This window comes from Penicillium verrucosum (assembly GCF_028828655.1).
Source record: "Penicillium verrucosum strain IBT 35672 chromosome Unknown utg000003l_segment0_segment0, whole genome shotgun sequence".
NCBI lineage: Eukaryota > Fungi > Ascomycota > Eurotiomycetes > Eurotiales > Aspergillaceae > Penicillium > Penicillium verrucosum.
Window position 1 is genome coordinate 1,837,308 of NW_026643212.1, and position 19,517 is coordinate 1,856,824.

At 48.5% G+C, this 19,517-nt stretch overlaps 5 protein-coding genes across 5 annotated transcripts; 4 read left to right on the forward strand and 1 right to left on the reverse strand.

Annotated features, from left to right (window-relative positions):
- Positions 1 to 1,030: 1,030 nt before the first annotated feature.
- N7516_008388 (aromatic amino acid ammonia-lyase) lies at positions 1,031 to 3,148 on the forward strand (the record flags this gene model as incomplete). Its single annotated transcript, XM_057221107.1, has 1 exon — positions 1,031 to 3,148. The coding sequence occupies one exon, from the start codon at positions 1,031 to 1,033 to the stop codon at positions 3,146 to 3,148; it is 2,118 nt and encodes a 705-aa protein (XP_057071379.1).
- Positions 3,149 to 3,948: 800 nt separating this feature from the next.
- N7516_008389 (zinc-binding alcohol dehydrogenase family protein) lies at positions 3,949 to 5,069 on the reverse strand (the record flags this gene model as incomplete). Its single annotated transcript, XM_057221108.1, has 2 exons — positions 3,949 to 4,889; positions 4,958 to 5,069. 2 exons carry the CDS (start codon positions 5,067 to 5,069, stop codon positions 3,949 to 3,951), a joined length of 1,053 nt encoding a protein of 350 aa, XP_057071380.1.
- A 1,449-nt stretch (positions 5,070 to 6,518) lies between these two features.
- On the forward strand, positions 6,519 to 14,057 carry N7516_008390 (type I polyketide synthase; the record flags this gene model as incomplete). Its single annotated transcript, XM_057221109.1, has 8 exons — positions 6,519 to 6,728; positions 6,788 to 6,932; positions 6,995 to 7,263; positions 7,319 to 7,681; positions 7,746 to 8,673; positions 8,752 to 13,094; positions 13,167 to 13,836; positions 13,906 to 14,057. 8 exons carry the CDS (start codon positions 6,519 to 6,521, stop codon positions 14,055 to 14,057), a joined length of 7,080 nt encoding a protein of 2,359 aa, XP_057071381.1.
- Positions 14,058 to 15,450: 1,393 nt separating this feature from the next.
- Positions 15,451 to 17,109, forward strand: N7516_008391 (uncharacterized protein; the record flags this gene model as incomplete). The annotated part of the gene is made up of 1 exon (XM_057221110.1): positions 15,451 to 17,109. The coding sequence occupies one exon, from the start codon at positions 15,451 to 15,453 to the stop codon at positions 17,107 to 17,109; it is 1,659 nt and encodes a 552-aa protein (XP_057071382.1).
- A 1,183-nt stretch (positions 17,110 to 18,292) lies between these two features.
- Positions 18,293 to 19,420, forward strand: N7516_008392 (uncharacterized protein; the record flags this gene model as incomplete). The annotated part of the gene is made up of 1 exon (XM_057221111.1): positions 18,293 to 19,420. One exon carries the CDS (start codon positions 18,293 to 18,295, stop codon positions 19,418 to 19,420), a length of 1,128 nt encoding a protein of 375 aa, XP_057071383.1.
- Positions 19,421 to 19,517: the final 97 nt, after the last annotated feature.

Here is a 19,517-nt window from a genome sequence, read left to right on the forward strand (position 1 = left end):
TTTACCCCTTACGTCGCCCCACCAAATGTTCCTGGTCTCATTTTCAAGATTCTAAAAGCCTGCTCATCTGAAATCGGTTCCAACTGAGCACGACCTGGAATTTGTTGATCAGACCTGAAGGAGTAATCAACATTATTATTTCTTGCATATTTAGATATTGAATATAACACTGACTTGATACTACATTTGCAGTGTTGTGATCTTCATCAGGGCCCAGTGGGCCCTTTTGAGTCTGATAGATCTTGGTTAGTGGGTCCTGATCAACAAGGCATGCTCCCCGTTCAGCTAAATTAGGAAACTTAATTAATCAGGATTGAGATCTATCTGCATACTCTGCAGGTTAGTATTTATGCTGGTTTAAATTTTCCATGTACATGTTCCAGCTGAGTAACCAACTAGGAGTTCAGGATGTTCAGATTAACCACGCAGGAGTTTTGTCGTATTCACCAACCTTTATTTACTGCTTTTCATTCAGGGCCTAAGGTAGCCGCCCAGGGGCTGCGGAAATAGGGAGCTTCCTAAGCGATTATAGCTCCACCTTAGAACTAGAGCTCACTCCAGGGGCCTTGGCCCTTTGGAACTGGGGTCCTCAGCTATTAAATGGGAGGGAGTTATTTTCATATGGATTCTCTTTTGCCGACAGTGATAGCCAATAGGACTAAAGTCCGTGGTGGCCTCGTCGCCTATAGTGCCGATCAGCTGAGTACCTACCTTCTTAAAGTTCAAATAAAGTGAGACTAGTACAGTTTATACTAATGTAACACAGATTCACAACGGAGAGATCTTCACTCGGGAGGAAGCTGACGGGACCAGGGCCTTGCATATCCGGTTTCCACTTTTAATAATTCTATATCTGATAAGTACAAAATAGACAGTGAATACACTACTTATATTGATATATTTCCCTTTTCACTCTTTTTCGTTACTCAATCGAAGCTTTGTGTAATCATTTAAGTCCTTGGTAACCGAGCAGACAATAAAGCCACACCTGGAATTGAGAGATTATATAACTTGCTGCCTCTACCTTATTATGACCTTGACGAGGCACGACGGATCGGCTCATATGAGCGCAACACTCCAACTTTTGGGACACGCGCATGATTTGAGGAACAGGAAACAAAACCTTGAGCTTAACGGCAATAACCTCGACATTGCTTCCATCGTGGCCGTCGCCCGTCATGGCGTCGAGCCCACCATCAGCACGGACGAGCTGCTTTCCAAACGGCTTGAGATCTCCGTCGACACTATAGCCGATGTCATCTCTCAGAAATGTGTCATCTACGGCGTCAACACTGGTTTCGGCGGCAGTGCTGATACAAGAACCAACGAACTTATCGACCTGCAGACCCATCTTCTGCAATTTATCCAAAGTGGAATCATCACTGCCGCTGACAAGGACCCAGCCAGCAACTCGGAGCGGGAACCATCCCACGTCATGCCTCTTGCCTGGGTTCGAGCCGCCATCGTGGCCAGAGCAAATCAAAATCTCAGGGGTCATAGTGCTATCCGCAAGTGCGTGCTCAAAAGCCTGCTTGACCTGCTGCACAACGGCATTACTCCCCTAATTCCACTTAGGGGCACCATTTCTGCGTCGGGTGATCTTATGCCCATGGCTTACATCGCTGGAGCAATTATGGGCAATCCAGATGTTTTTGTCCAGGTGGGTAAGGGCGCACAAGCCATAGTTGTGCCATCCTCTGAGGCCTTGAAAATGAGCGGGCTCTCCCCGACCGGACTCGGCCCGAAGGAGGGACTTGGGCTTATTAATGGGACTGCTCCTTCTGTGGCAGTAGCAAGCCTGGCATTGTATGATGCACAGCAGCTTGCATTGTTGTCTCAAATGCTGACGGCATTCGCTTCGGAATGCTTGGCTGGAAATGTAGAGTGGGCTCATCCCTTTATTCACGCGACTCGACCTCACGCCGGGCAAATTGAGGTGGCAAGCAATATCCAGCGCTTCTTGAGGGGCTCCAAGTTTGTTGTTGGTTTGGAGTCGCAGCAGGCATCTGGCGATGGGCTCTGTCAAGATCGGTATTCGACAAGAACAGCCCCTCAATGGATTGGACCGTATATCGAGGACCTTCTTCTAGCGCAGCATCAGCTCGAAGTGGAGCTCAACTCCACATCAGATAACCCTCTGGTGGACACCAGCAAACAAGACGATGGTTCTATTGGAAGAGTGTACTCTGGTGGAAATTTCCAAGCGGCTGCCGTCACGTCAGCTATGGATAAGGCTCGTTTGGCCATTCAGATGATAGGACGAATGCTTTGGTCTCAGGTTACTGAGATGATCAACCCTGCGACAAATAATGGACTCGAGGCCAACCTTAATGCTACCGAATCAGAGAACTTCACCATGAAGGGAATCGACATTAACATGTCAGCGTACATGTCTGAGTTGGCTGCCCTGGCACACCCCGTCTCTGCCCACGTTATGTCAGCTGAGATGCACAATCAGGGTATCAACTCTCTTGCACTGATTTCAGCTCGACGCACTATGGAGGCTGCAGATCTGCTAGCACATATGAGTGCCTGTCATATATATGTATCATGTCAAGGTGTCGAAATCAGGGCAAACCACAATCGATTCCTTTCAACACTTCGCACCAAGATGGAGGACTTCACTTCAAGCGGAGCCTTGTATGGACTCGGATTGGAGTGTTCGCAGATTGAGACACTATGCGCGTCACTCCTGCCCATTGTCCGGTCTAGTTGGTATCGCGCAAACTCCAATACTTGGAAAGACCGTGTCTTATCTGTTGTCGATGCTGTTATGTCATCAGTGAACGTATTCGTGGCCACTCACAACCCTGATTGTTCAGTGTCCACTATCATCGCGTTTAAGAACAAATTTGAGAGCTTTGTGTCCAGCACAGCGGAGGAAATGTTTTATCCCGGCCCGACTATTTCTCCTGAGGAAGTGACCACGCAGCTTGGTAGGGGAACTGCACAAATATATACCTGGGTGCGCTCGAAGCTAAACATCCCTATGAACTGTGGGCTCCGAGACGATCCTTTGTATAACGCTCAGAAGGGCCTTCCCACAGAGGGCAAAAAGAGTATCGGAAGCTTGGTGAGCATGGTATATGAGAGCTTGCTTAAAGGTGAAATGATGGATGAGATTTTGGAGGGTTGGATGCAGGACTAGGCACATGTTGTGGCGGTGTCACCTGACCCTGTGTGACAGGGTATCACCTGACCGACAGGACTGTAGTCTCATCTCCCTCTTTTTCTTTCCCCCTTCTCCCTTAGCTGTTAGAAGCAGTTACCAATACAATCTCTCTCTCTCTCTCTCTTCTCCTGACTTCCCATCAACATTGTACCTTAAGAGATTTAGGTGATTTGATGCTCATCAAGAGAGCACAGCTTGCTATGGAGAACGTTGGTTGGAGGCTATTATTCTCGTTATGTAGGTTCCAAGATGGTTAAGCTATCATAGTCGCACATACTGGCCCACTAGATTGTGATATGGTGGTTCTTTTATTCGTGCCTTGTCAATTTCAAATGTTCGGAAACTCAACCTTACAATATATTCCGAGGTACCTATTTTGGAAGCCTTTCTTTTTTTTCTGCTAGTTAATTGGAGTATCCTTCCCAATATTCTAGTACTTAAGATAGGGCCCTCAGCACACCATCTTGCTTCCCAATAAGGCTATTAATTATAGATGCTAACGTAAACACAACAGCAGCTAGTGTAAAATGTGGCCCTGCCAAAGGCAAATTTATTGGTGGACATGTCAGTCACTTAAATATGTAGTATCCCTTCATCTGTCTAATACCGCAATGGTTCCTTCATCTCATTCGGGAATTAACGATGGGGTACTCATACATGTTATACATACAGTCAGTTAGTTATGCTGTCCTCATAGAAGATCAAACGCCTTATTGAAACTCGATAGAAAGTCAAAAGTCAAGGAGTTCTTGTTTGTTTGTTTGTTTTTGAACTTTTTACTCAGATTCATCGACCCGGTAGACTAGCTTGGAGGCTCGGACTTTACCTTCCCGTAATATCTGGAGACCGGCCAACGCTCCAGCCAAGCCGCCTGGCTTCACCTGATATGGATGAGGATGGATGCGGCGCTCCTCAAGTAGCTTCTGCGCCAATTCCCACCATTTGATTCCGAATTCAAAGTTAGTGCTATCAGGAGATACCTCGTTCGTACCCATGCGGTAAGGCTCTCCTAGGACATCATACGCCATCGAGACATGTGAATCAACGTCATCTCTGGCGGATGGCACATCCAGCAGAGCATTGTAGGAACCGCCCGCTGACGAGATGGCCGCACTGCAGATGGCAGCCGACTGGGGCGTAGATATTGTATCAAGGACAAATTCGAGGGCATCATCAGTATCCTCTCGGATCTGTTCGCCCACTAGTTGATCGTGGTAATCAAAAACTGCGTCGGCCCCAAGCTCAAGCATGAAGCTACGGTTGGCTTCGGAGCATGTTGTGACCACACGCAGTCCCGATAATTTTGCCAGTTGAATCGCAAGGGTTCCGGTAGCCGTCGCGCCTCCATAGATTAGGATATTTGTGTCGTCTGATTCACCCTCCTGGTCACCGGGAAAAGGCAATTCCATGCTCTGGTAAAGATTTTGACCAACAGTTGTCAAACCAACACCAAAGGTGGCTGCCGCCTCAAAGCTCATGGACTCGGGTATCAATATTTGGAGGTCGCCCTTCGCAATCACATACTGAGCAAATGCGCCGCCATTGTGGCGAACGGCATTGCTACCGTGTACAAATCCAGCAACTCGATCGCCTTTTTTGAACGCCTTTTTCACGCGCGGCCCCACGGCTTCTACTATTCCCGAATAGTCACAGCCCACGGTAGCCCCGGTACAGGGTACAAAATCAATATGACGCCAGTCCGTTGGATTCAAAGCGACTTCGTAAAGTGTTAGCCCAGCTTGTTCACGAATCACAGGAGTGAAGAAGAGCACAAGGAGGAAATACCAGCTTTTGTTTTGACAAGAATGTAATTATCAGGCAACTCGGGGAGCGGGACACCTTCTGCTAGCGTCGCGCGGCCAACTTCTTGGACGATAATCGCGCTTTGGGTAGTCATTCTCAACAGATCTCACGACACAGGGGTAAATAAAGTGTGCGACAGAGGTGGAGTATGGCTCGAATGTCTTCAGATAACTCTTTTGAATGGCAAATTAGGGGTTCTGAAAGGGATGGATATTATCGCACTCCGGGAATTCTCCGTTATGTGGCTTGGAAGTACTGCGCGAGCGAACGAGATCGAACTATTGAAGAGCTTTGACAAATCTTGTTTTTTTTCTTCCTTTTTTTTTACCGCGCGATAATCTAGCTAGCTAGCGTGGACCACGGGGTACTGCACATAGCTTCTGAGATCATCAGGATGGAGGTAAAATGTGCTCCATAGTTATATGGAGTACTATTGTAAGTGATCTGCGTGGAGGGGAGGGGCAAGGAGTTGTTAGTAGCTTCAATAAAGTCAATTACTACAACATACAAAAAGAAGATCGTGCAATTGAGATCCACTAGCCCAGGCGATGCCAGCAATAATCCCTCAGTTACCACAGCCGAGTATCCCTGATGCGAGATTGTAACACCATGAAAAACGGTTGAAGAGTTAGCCTTCAGATAGCCCCGTAAGATTGATATTCTCCAAAATACATCCATGTACAAGGTACGGAGTACGGAGTAAGGGAAACGCAAGTATCCGAAAAGTCCGAAAGGTGGAGCTTGTCTTAAATAGGGGGCGAGGAATGGGAAAGTGGTTTCTCCACTGCGGGATACGAATCCCCTTCATGAGAAAAGAAAAAGCCCAAAGAAATCCTAATAGGGGATCCTCGATTATGGACATTGGCTTAGTGCTAATTTATAGTGGAGCACACCATGCGGGTCAATGGAATATGGAAGATTAGCAAATCTTGAAATACAGTTACCGATACTGGTAACCAGGTGTCACAGTACAATCCACATGTACGGCAGGTCCATCTTGAGGCATTGACGATCCAGTTCGTTGATCGATGGAATAGGCAATCTCCACTTGCCACCATTTTTGTATTCTCCACGTCAGGGGCATCCAAGTAGACGGAAACTAGAGCAAATGGTGAAACTGAGCCTGGCATCGGACCTGCACGAATACGGGATTTGAGATCCAACTGCATTAGCCAGATCCATATTCCAGACGTTTGTATCTAAGTTGTAGAGTAGGAGTTTCTAGGGAAGCAGGGTTTCAGTAAGTCAAGTGCCAAAGGATGTAAATTGATGTACAAAGTACATCATCCATAGCGCTTTCCACTTAGTCCCGGTCTCCACTGCATTTTCTCCGCTTGGATAGCGAGTAAAATGTGCATGTGAATATGCGACACTTTACGCGTTAATGGCACTAGTGTCCAGGATTTTATAGCCAGTTTGGTGGTCTGCAATCAGGACGGGGACTTGCCGAACTTGGAATGCACCGCATTGAGTATAATACCCCACAGTGTCCCTGCTCCGTGATCTTATCCAAACCTGTCCTCAACCATTCCATACCCACAAGATGCCTGGCCGACCAACGACAACTTCTGGTCCTCCAGATATGGAGGGAATTGCAGTGATTGGAATGGGGTGTCGCTTCTCTGGAGGAGCGACATCTGTTGAGAACTTTTGGCAGATGCTATGCGATGGACGTACTGGACATGGGGCGGTTCCCACGAGCCGATATGAAGCTTCGGCCTGGCATCACCCAAGCCATGATCGCAAAGGAGCGGTATGAATACCCCGATTAGAAGTTGGCGTATTATTCTAACATCAAGGTCATGGGATAAGATCAATCATGATAGTGGATTTTTCTTGGAGGAAGATCCATCACGATTTGATGCTCCTTTTTTCTCTATCACAGCCAAGGAGGCCGCGGGCATGGACCCAGCACAGCGTTTGTTGCTTGAAGTCGCATATGAAACCTTCGAAAACAGTAAGACAATCGAGGTCCAAAAAGCTGATGGAAAACCAGTCCAGCTAAAATGTGCGGAATAGGCGGTATACCAATAGACACACTTCCAGGGAGTAACACAGCAGTGTACTCCGGCTCAATGACCAATGATTATGAGCTATTGTCGACAAGAGATATCTATGATATGCCCCACAACTCAGCTACGGGCAACGGAAGGACTATGTTGGCTAATCGTCTGTCGTGGTTCTTTGATCTCCAAGGCCCGAGTATCATGATGGACACTGCCTGCTCCTCCAGTTTGACTGCGGTCCATCTAGCAGCCCAATCCTTGCGATCTGGCGAATGTGGAATGGTGAGTGCAACCTGTATATCTTTTTTATGGCACAGGCTAAACATGCTTGTGGCAGGCCCTGGTAACTGGAGCTAGTCTCATCTTGCATCCTAATTTCACACAAAGACTCTCCTATATGCACATGATGAGTGCAGATGGAATAAGTCATTCATTTGATGAGTCTGCAAATGGATATGGCCGGGGAGAGGGCATCGGTGCTGTGCTTTTGAAACCCCTCAGCGCCGCATTGGCCGATGGAGATAATATTCGAGCCATCATCCGCGGCACAGGAATTAATCAGGATGGTCGTACTCCAGGGATCACCCTGCCCAGTCCAACGTCTCAAGCGAACTTGATTCGTTCGGTTTACGAACGCCATGGTATCTCAATGAGGGACACTTCTTACTTTGAAGCCCATGGAACCGGAACTCCAGTTGGGGTAAGCAAAAACGCTCTATTGATTCCCATTTGAGCACTAGGTTTATTAACTTGATGCTGAATAGGATCCCATAGAGCTGTCTGCTGTGGGAATGACTTTGGGTCAGGCACGAACACCAACTGATGAGCCGATATACGTAGGCTCAGTGAAGACAAATTTTGGTCACACCGAAGGAGCCGCAGGGGTGGCGAGCTTGATCAAAGTCATTCTGTGTTTAGAAAAGGGCACATTGGTGCCAAATGCCGGGTTCAAAAACATTAACCCCAAGATCCGGCTTGAAGATTGGCGTTTACGCCTGAGCGACAAAACGATACCTTGGCCGGAACATCTCCCACAGCGGGCTAGTATCAACTCATTTGGATTCGGTGGATCAAATGCTCACTTGGTTCTTGAAAGCACTAAAGAAGCCTTCCAGGGCAATGCTGCAGACAGGGAGCCGGCCCCTCACGTGGTGGTGTTTTCCACATTTGACCAAGCAGGTATCGAACGAACCGGCCAAAATTGGAGCGCATTCCTTCAGCGTCAAAAAATGGCCGAGCAGGAGATCCCACTCAAAGACCTAGCCCACACAATGCTGACACGCCGATCGCAGTTAGGCTTCCGCAGCTTCGCGGTTGCTAACTCACAAGACCAGCTACAGAGCATTTTAGAGAAGGGACTTCCTAAATTTTCTCGAGCTAGCCGCAAAGCTCAAACAAGACTTGCCTTTGTGTTCACTGGTCAGGGTGGTCAGTGGGCTGGAATGGGCCGGGAGCTTTTCAGGATTTCCACTTTCAGGGAAAGCATAGCACGATCGCAAGACATCCTTTCGGCCCTAGGATGTCCCTTTGATATAGCAGAGGAGACCAAGGCAGAGGCAAAAGACAGTCAAATTAACAGACCCGATCGCAGCCAGCCTATCACCTGCGCCTTGCAGATTGCATTGGTTGATCTTTTGGCTAGTTGGTCAGTTTATCCCAACGCAGTTGTTGGTCACTCTAGCGGTGAAATTGGTATGAACATCCTCCATTCTTCCCTATTAAAATAGATACACCATGGTGAATAATCGCTGACTTATTTGTAACATATAGCCGCTGGATATGCTGCTGGCTATCTCTCCCACGAAGATGCCTTGCGAGTCGCATGGTTTCGTGGTTTCTTTTCCCAGCAGATCGCCCAGAGCGACAGACGAGGGGGTATGCTTGCTACTGGTATTTCCGCATCCGATGCACAGAAGTACCTCGAAGAGCTTCCCCCACGTTCAGTTGTAGTTGCCTGCGTCAATAGTCCTTCCAGTACAACCCTTTCGGGTGATGTGGACTTCATTGACCAGCTTGAAGCAAGATTACAACAGGACGGTCACTTTGCCCGGAAGTTGCGCATTGATACAGCTTATCATTCGCCTCACATGGAGGATCTCGTTGAAGTTGTTGGTAATGCCATCAATTGCATCAAGCCAGAAGATCGCTACAGTGGCTCAATCCCCATGCTTTCATCGGTCACAAAAGAGCGTGTCCATCCCGCCGAGCTTGGTGGAGCATACTGGGTGCGTAACATGGTCAGCTCAGTTGAGTTTACTGCCGCAGTGTCACAGCTTGCAAACCTGAGCGAGTCTATCAAGTCTCGCCGACGGCCGGTTCCAATCAAATGGACTGCTTTTGTTGAGATCGGCCCACACGCTGTTTTGAAAGGACCCGTCAATCAAATTCTGAAGACCGTCAATGCAAATATGGCATCATTGCCTTACCATTCACTGGTTTCACGGAACCAGCATGCTTTGCGAACATCATTGGAAGTTGCTGGGTCTCTTTGGAGCACAGGACATACAGTAGACCTTGCTGCGGTCAATAGCAGTGTTGATACGACAAGCCCAACAATGATTGCTGATTTGCCTTCTTATCCTTGGAATCACCAAACGTCCTTCTGGCATGAGCCGGTAGAGACGGCGCAACTGAGACAACGCAAACATCCCCGTCATGATATTCTGGGAGCTGCCGTGGATTATCAAAACGCTTTGGAGCCACGATGGAGAAATTTCCTGCGACTCTCGGAGAATCCATGGATGGCTGATCATGTTGTCGCGGGATCGATTGTATTCCCAGCCGCGGGCATGTTAGTGATGGCTACCGAGGCAGCGCGGCAACTTGCCGATGGCCAGGCAAATATTAAAGGGATAGAGTTCCAAGACCTTCATTTCATGCGAGGAGTGGTTATTCCGGACGAAGAACGAGGCTTGGAAACTCTCCTCCAGGTCTCGCCTCATCCAGGAATGCCGGGTTGGTATCAATTCGGAATTTTCTCGCTTCCCTCCGGGGGTTCCTGGGTTCAACACGCGAAAGGTGCATTCATTACGCGATACGAGAACCGAGATGATGATGAGCATAACTCAAACTGGGAGGTAGCATTGGAGCGCATCAAGAATACCCAAACAGTCGCACAAATTGCCGATGTTAGGCAAGCACGTGAATGGTTGTCTCAAACAGGAGGACTCACCGTAGGACCAGCCTTCCAGACAATCACCGGTGTTTCCTTCTGCGATTCAGAGCCTCGTCTCTGGCTATCCGGGGTGGTCACAGACACAAAACAATCCATGCCCTTCGAAAAAGAGTCATCTAGTTTCATCCATCCGACAACTCTCGATTGCCTCTTCCAGTCTGCCCTTTTGTCTTGCTCTGATGCACTATCCAGCAACGACGCCAATATCCCTATCGGAGTGGACAATATCTACATCTCCAATGCGTTCCAACCCCAGGCAGGTGAGCCATTTGTTGTTCACACAGAGACCAAGTGGCGAGACGGAAAATCGCGATCCCACTGTATCGCGTCGGACCCATCGTGGTCACAGCCCTGGATCACATTTGAAGGTGTTCATCTCGGTCGCCTTCCCTTCAACCCTAATTCTCAAAAGCAAGAGGAAGCATCCTCGGAGAGCCGATATTCCTCGATTGTTTGGGAGGAGCATTTAGAGTCGCCCCTTGTCACAAGCCAAATCCATGATGGAAACAAGAAGATGGCCGTGCAAGCTAGTAGTCTCCAACTGACAGACTGGATCAAGAGACTGTGCCATACAAACGGGGATGCTAAGGCACTGATTACTACATCGCAGTCATCGGCCTCTTGGATCGAGAATCTCCAAGAGTTGATCCCAAGCGCCGGAAAGCGACCTTGTCTAGTAAAGGTCTCTATCGCTTCATGCGGCCCCGATAATCAGGTGGAAGGCGCCACTCCTGCAGAGGACACCCTCCCAGGCACTCACCTGATTCCCCTCGCTACGCTCGACGAACTTCCATCTTCCTCGCTCGCTCAGGATAAATATGATTTGGTCGTGATCGATGAGTCTAGGGTGTGGGAGGACAAAATCACTCAAGGTATTCTGTCGTGTCTGCCCACCATCCTTGAACACGGAGGTTTGGCAGCAATTCGCGTGTCAGATACCGACCTGAACTCAGCAGCGGAGAAGTTGCAGCAATTTGACGGACTCGAAATTCACAGCACGACGGAAGATCGCAAGTTTATTATCGCGCGCCGCACGCCAGTCTCATGGACAACAGACTCTGAAATCTATGTCTTGAGCCCAGCAGACAATTCCAACTCTTTCCCCGTTTTTGAGCATCTCGAGAAGATCTTTGCCACCCACAACGTTCGCCTGATGCCTATTGGATTGGATCACGTGGCTACACTAGCAGGGAAGACTGTGATTTCGTTGCTTGACTTGGCAAATCCTTGGGTATCCGGCTGGACAGAAAACGACATGGAACGTCTACAAGAGCTAATCCGAGTTCAATATGTTCTTTGGGTGTCCCCTTCCTGGGGCCAAGGGGCTGTTGACAACGTTGGATCCGGTGCCACAGGCGGCCTTTTGCGAACACTACGCAATGAGCAGTGGAACACTACCATCCCGCACCTATTGGTGGACGTGGAAGATTTGGAAGACAAGTTTGGACTGGCCTGTGGCATTCTCCAAGTCATGCAGCTCACGACACAGGAAAATTCCCGCCGGCCAGATTTGGAGTATCGTCTGGCAAACGGTCGGCTCCTAGTTCCACGAGTCCTTGAAACCCCAGCGGTGGATGAGGCCATGCACACTCTTGTGAACGGCCCTAGGCCCGTACTATCAGATCTAACACTTGATCCAAGGCCCCTTGAGTTGAAATTCCAGGACGCAGACAACGCACGCTGGGAGGAACAACAACTCGTCGAAGACCAACTTCGGCCAGACCACACCGAGATCAAGGTTGAAATGGCCACAATCTTTGATTTGAACGGGAATCACGGGAAGACACCAGAGACAGCTCTTCCAATGTTCGAGATTGTTGGAAAAGTAACTCGTATCGGATCTGGTGTACACGACTCCGCTGTTGGCGATAAAGTGTTAACGCTGGCATCAGCGAACTCGGGACTCTTGACAACAATGCGTGTCTCGGAAAGTGACACTATCAGAATTCCTGCAAACACCGACCCAACAAAGGCGATATCAACCCCTCTCGCGTACCTCAACGCTTATCAAATTCTCACCCAAGTCGGTCGCCTCAGCTCAAGTTCCTCGGTGCTTTTGGTTGGGCATATCAGTCAAACTCTCCTGGCCATGATAGACTATGCCCTTGCCATGAACATGCAAGTCATCGTGGCAACGGATTCTTCAGATACCACCAAGAGCCTTCGCTCTCGCTACCCGGCATTGGCGGATCGAATTCTAGGTGTTCACGGTAGCCTGGAAAATAGCGTGTCCAGGCTGACGAATGGATGTGGAGTTGATGCCAGCATTTGCCTCCTTGGCGGGTATCCGGGTCGAAATGCTGCTAGTTGTCTAGTCCAAGGGGGACAGTACATTAATCTGTCTAGCGAGATGAAGTTGAGTGCTCTTCCGGAGAGCTTCATCGACAGTGGTTGCACATTCTCTTCGCCGCGACTGCAGAAAACATTCTCAGAGAAGCCCGGTAACTTGCATGCTTCAGTTCGACATGTGATTGACTTCATGAAGCAGCATCGGATGTTGGATCGCGTGGAATCTTATTCCATGTTCCCTGTTTCTGATCTCCAGGGAGCTTTGAAACACTGCAAAGCGACCAACACCCGAGCTATTTTGGACCTCCAGGCTCCTGGAAAGGTTCCCATTGTACTCCCACTGCCAGATCTTACTGGCTTGCCAGTAGAAGGCACCTATATTCTAGCAGGAGGATTGGGTAATCTAGGCCTTGCGCTTGCTGATACCTTAGTGCAGTCTGGGGCCCGCCATTTGGTTTTCCTTGGAAGATCTGGCGGGACACAGACTACTCAACAGCTAGCCCTTGATCTCCTTCGCGATCGCGGGTGTAGCATAGATGTACTACGCTGTGATATCTCCCAACAGGGAGACATTGACCACCTGTCATACAAGATTCGCAGCAAAGGCTGGACTGTCGCAGGCGTGATCCAGTGTACAACCGTTCTGAGGGTAAGTTACCCTCATTTCTTTTTCTGTTTTTCTATTTTTTCTGTGAACGCTATCTAATTCCTTTATTTCCAGGACGCAATGTTCGAGAACATGACTTTTGATGATTGGGCCCAATCCACACAGTCCAAGATCCGTGGAACGCTGAATTTGCACCATCTGTTTTCAGAAAAGGAAGGCTTGACTTTCTTTGTCGCATTATCTTCCGTGGCCAGTGTCATTGGTAATATGGGACAGGCTAACTATTCTGCGGGCAATGGTTTCATTGATGCTCTCATGGAATGGCGACGCGGTCATGGTCTTGCAGGTCATTCTATTAATATTGGCCTCGTACCAGATGCCAGTGGACTCAGTGACATTTCCGAAGATCAAGAGCAACGCCGACGGCGATACAAACATCTTGAAGGCACAGAAATCATGACCCACGAGCTCCAGACCTTGCTTCGAGTGATCATCAACAGCAAACTTTCTCTTCCGTCTCAGATTATTGCTGGCATGACTGACTCCCTGTCTCGCAGCAATGGGTCTACGGGCTGGGTTCTCGATCGAAAGTTTGATCACCGGCTTTGTCTCGCTGTTGAGAATACCGAGGATTCTATTCAGACCAGCACCTTACTTAAGGAGTCCGATTCTATCGATGCTGCGACTGAGATTGTCCTCAACGCTCTGAGTGAATATCTAGCAGATGCAATGGCTACAACCGCTGATGCTATCGACTCCGATCTCCCATTGTCTGCGTTAGGTGGTACGTTTTTTTTTTCCTGCGTAATATTTCCCCACGGTGATCTTGCATTTGACTAATACTGGCCTCTAGTTGATTCCCTGAAAGCTACAGCCGTCCAAAACTGGGTCTCTCGCGAACTGGGAGCAGAACTGTCCTCTTTCGAATTTCTTGGCTCGCAACCGACCAAGGCGTTAGCAAGGAAAATTGCCGCTACCAGTTCATTTGTCTCAGTGCCGAGCTGAAGAGAGCTGAGGAACTGTCCGATGATCCATACTGAGTGTGGTTTAGGTTAAGGGTAACCATTTCCACCGTCATGTTTCTTGCTTTTTAGCGTTTTTCTCAATTTTGGCTGGTTCAATGTTTCAATAGTTCAATAGTTCAAATATACAGTATATGTGTTTTTTATTTACAATACAGTGTTTTCAATACGAAATGTACGAAATATTCGAAAATGCCAAGACTTGCCGTCCTGAGAGCCCGTGCCGCGAGTGGGTCCGAGTCCAGCCCCGTCATCAACTCACATGCCAAGGGGGATAATCCGACCGTTTATCTTTGGAGCAACCTCGCATATTGCATGGCGGATAGCCCCGCTGTTCACATTGCAGAATCATGCAATATGCAATAGCTGGGGTGAGAGACGCTATTTCAATGTAGTGAGGGGGACCAAGCGTGAACAACTTCAGCTTCGTCCATAGCTCCACTAAATGACAGTCCACAGTCCCAACACATCGGGAACTGGATCGACACTTCTCGATCATGTTGATCAACAGAAACACCGTGTTTTTGGAAGTCTGTGGAGCGGGTTAGGGTGGAGACCTCTGCTCTGCACTCTTACTCTCACTCTCACACCCGAATGGGAATGATAGCAAGGAACGTGGACTCCGTACGGAGTACGGAGGACACGTTGCCCTGTTAACAAACCTGTGTTTGCTGCACGGTCTCCCTTGTTTCAGCAGGGGTGGGAGAATCAGTGCATGCCGATTGTGAAGCAAAGCGATAAACCCCGCTTGTCGACTATGTAACTTTTATGGGTTCCACCACGCATCCCGATCCTTTACATGTTCATTTTGATTTCCCTAGTTCCACAGATCTCAATTTTAGGTTTCATTTCAGCGAGAAGGAAAAACCCCACCACTATTATGTACTAATATATGAGCTTTCGGTGTCCGGGTGGTGTTGAGATCTACCAAGGTCGGCGTCTGTCCAGTTACATCACCGAGGTAACTCCGAATTTGGTCGAATTTCAAAACAACCCTAAATGGAAAAAAAGCCTTCGAAGCAGCTGCACTAAGGGGTAAAATGTGGGTCTTGGGCTGGCCCGTCCACGTTCCCATCGAGTCAAGCAAGGCAAGCCACTATTGACCTATTACTCCGTACTTTGTACTCCATATGTCTGTACAACATAGGCTATCTCCACACCATGGAGCCTTTTCATGGATCCATTACTTTAGTTCTATAGCCGGGAACTGTAGGATTCCGTGGGTGACTTTCATAGGGAAATCCTCTATGCACTAAAATGTGTAAGGCGTCGTTTAGTCTTCCACACGGGAAAAATAAAATTGCAATAAAACACTCTGCTGCCGTATCCAATTTATTTTTCTTCCTTCTTCCTCATCCGTCTTTTTACTTCTAGCTATGGCGGACCCTGAAAAGAACGATCTATGCATGCCGACACCCCCGGCCAAGGCCATTGTCGTAGATCATGACAAGGCCATTGTTCCTGATTCCGAACAGGGCATTGGGGTAGATAATGACATGGCCATTGACCCAAATTCTGAACAAATCATTATCATAGATGATGACCTGGCCATTGATCCAGAACCTGAAAAGGTCATTGATAACGACTCTCCCAACGAGGACTCATCCAATGGCAACGAGTCCCCCGGTGTGATTGATCTGGAGGCTCAGCCCACAGAGCCCCGACGAAAGCGGTTTGCGCACTTCAGATATGTCCTATTCACCGTTTATCGACGGCTCTTCACTGTCGTATTTTGCGCAAATCTCGCAGTTTTTCTCTACGTGATGATCTCCGATCGGCAGCTTCTGGCACTCGTGAATGCGACAGCCGTAAACTTGGTCGCATGCGGTCTCGCTCGACACCCAATGATGGTCAATGCTATCTACAGAGTGATATGCTCGATTCCTCGAACTGCGCCCCTGTCTCTGCGCCGAAGGTGCGCTAAGGCAGCCCACTACGGTGGTGTCCACAGTGGCTGTGGCACTGCATCTTTGGTGTGGTATATTGGATTCGTTGCCTTGTTGTCACAGATGTATTGGACAAATTCTCCCATCAGCACAGAGACAGATGCCGAGTTCTCACCAGCGCCGATCGCCGTCGCGTACATCATTCTTGTGCTGCTTTTCGTGATGGTAGTCGTGGCATACCCCACATTCCGCAGGAGAATGCATGATTACTTTGAGCTCACCCACCGATTCACTTCATGGCTGATTCTGGCTCTTTTCGTGGCCCTAGTCATGATATTCGCTCATGAATCAAGCCAGGCTGAGCAGGTAACCCTTGGTCACTTCCTCGTCACTCTACCTGCATTTTGGCTGTTAATCGCGGCTATCGTCGCCGTGGCCCACCCATGGCTACTATTGCGGAGAGTTCCAGTAAGGGCCGAGCCACTGTCTTCACATGCTGTACGACTATCCTTCGATTTCAAGCCAATCGAGTTTGCGAAGGGTGTTCAAGTCTCAAAGCATCCTCTACGCGACTGGCACAGTTTTGCCGGATTTCCAGACCCCATTCCAGATGTTCAGAAGCCAGTTGCCAGACACGCACGTGGCAAGAAGCCATTTGCGAAGGGCCACGGACACAAGAGGAGCTGGTCTATCGTGGTATCAAAAGCAGGGGACTGGACAGCCGATACCATCCGTGAACCGCCAACCCACCTCTGGAAGCGCGGGTCGCTGATGCGCGGCGTCGGATATGGTCTACGTGTCTTCGACCGCATTATCATAGTGACCACGGGCTCCGGTATAGGACCCTGTCTCGGATTCCTAGGCGACAAAAACCGGCCCTTGATCAAGGTCATTTGGCAGACACGTAACCCTTTGCAAACTTACGGCCAGGATGTTATTGATCTCGTCCATCAGATGGGCCCAGATCCGATTATCTTCGATACCAGTCGTGACGGCCGTGTCGACATGCTTCCTGTCGTGCGTCAGCAACTGAAGGAATTCGAAGCGGAGGCAGTGTTTGTGATCAGCAACCCCAAGATGACTCAAGATATTGTATACGAGTTTGAATCCCAAGGGATTCCAGCCTACGGGCCAATCTTCGATTCATGATTTTCCCTTTTTGTTTTATTCTGAGCCAGTTACGACATATGATATGACCTACATTGCGGTCTTTAATGTGAGATATATAGTTATGACCTTTTGTCTCCTTGTTTGTGTTAGTGTCAAATTTGACAGTGAAAAAGTTTCATAGAATTTACTAAATATTAGTCTGGTCATTGTGAACTGTAGGATAGGTAGTAGCTAGTCCCTTACGACTACGAATCTAGTATTTAACCTACTAGCGAAGAGTCTAGTGGGTTTAGAACTGTGCATGAAGTCATACAAGGTGAGGAAGGGCAAGAAGTGAGAAATCCCTAAGGGATCTCGAAGTTGGTCGCATCAATAACGGATACATTCCAAGTTTCAATCCAGCGCAAATGAAAGTCCGTATTTCTTATTTTATTCTTTATTTTCAGCATGGTTTACGTTATCACATCAATTCCTCTTGACAGCAAGGCATTGCATTGCGGGCATAGCGCTCACGGGTCACATGACGGCATTGATGCCTGAATTCCCGGTTTTAGCCTTAAAGTCATACCGCTCTTGACACCGCTCTATACAGTGTACTGTAAATGATGCCGGCACGGATTAACTACTCGGCCCGATACCGAAGCTTTTCATGCCAGAGAGAATCATGCATCCTCACTTTATGGGGTGGTTTATATTGCACTTTGTATAATGGAGCAATGCAAACCACCCTATAAAGTAAGGTTATATGATTTTGTATGGCATGAAAAGCTTCATTATACAAAGTGCAATGTAAACCACCCTACAAAGTGAGGATGCATGATTTTGTATGGTATGAAAAGCTTCATTAAACAAAGTGCAATGTAAACCATCCCATAAAGTGAGGATGCATGATCTTGTATGGCATGAAAAACCTCATTTTTCTGCTCTGCCTCAGGCTACCAGAACCACCGGGGGGCAGCTGGCTTTGCTTACTAAGGGCTCTGTAATAGCAATTCAGGTATTTGTATTTTTCTGCCGTGCCAAATCCAGGCATCAAGGCATCAATGACATCATGCGACCCGTGAGCGCTATGCACCTTCGTACATTGCGGCTCAACTATGAGACATTTCTAGGCACCCATGGGGCTAATCCACTTCTAGCGGGGTTTCTCTGACTTGTGACCTCCGTGTATATATAGAGTGGTAGGTATGCTCTTTTACATGTCCATAACTCTACTCACAACATGCATTCGAGTCGACTATCAAAAAGGCGCCGTATACAGGGATTGGAGACACACAAGGACCTTGTCCCATCTCTACCTGCAAGCCCATTGACATCCCCTCTATTTACCGTCTTTCCCGCTGAGATCCGCAATCGCATTTATACCCTTGTCCTTGAATCCGAGGATAATCTCACAGACGACAGCTCTCGCTCCCTCTATAAGCAAAATGCTTTCTACTACCGGCCCGGGTACAAGCAACCCAAGCGCATCCAGACTGCGCTCCTCCAGACATGCCAGCAAATCTACGCCGAGGCATCCCTCCTCCCATCAGCAGTGAATGAGCATACTTTCTGGTTCTATCGATCCCCACCACATGTCAATGATGCCTCGTCGCCGCTGAATTATTTTCGCAAGATGACCCCAAAACAGCGGGCTCAGGTCCAGCATCTACACATGTTCACCCAGCAGTATTTCCTAGAGGACAATCATTGGTCCAAGATATGGGAAGGGCTAAAGATAGGCGACGACGGGTGCAGTTTGCGAGGGGAGTGCAGGATCGCGCCGAAGAAGATGACTATCACGTTTCGCCACACGGACTGGTGGTACTGGGAGAACAATGACCCCCTAGGCATCAATCCGTTCCGGCCCGGGAGAACCCGCGCGGCTGATATGGGAAAGGATGTTTGCCCGCACGTCGCAGCCCGATCATGGGGGAATCAATTTAGCTCTATCCCCTGTCTTGATGAACTAGTGATTGAGTTTGAGACAATCATGCGGAAGAGGGACCAGCTAGATGCCATCATACAACAAGCGCTAGAGTGGAAGTTTCCCATCGTTGCTGACAAGGGCTTATATCTGGTCGCTAACCCCAACTCAAAGAGCGCATATACTTGGGCTGGGGCGAAAGAGGTGGAGTTGAAAAGCCAAAGACCTGCATGGCCGGTCGATACTGGGGCTGGCTCAGAATCTCAAACTGTCCAGGAACAGGAGCCGGTTCCTGCAGCCCCGGCTTTAGTGCCATTTAATCCTCAATCTGACTTGGGCGGCGGTCGCGATGTTAGTCTTGAGAATCATTCTCAATTTGATGCAAATAGGGAGAAGTTCTATGTTGTATTCTTGACTTGGAGGAAACAGCGAGTTCAGGAGTAGGCCACTTATCTCTTCCTCAGTATCCATTGTCCAGATCCCATATTCACGACAGATTTATATTGAAGCTATATCCGACCATTCGCGAAGTGTTACAACT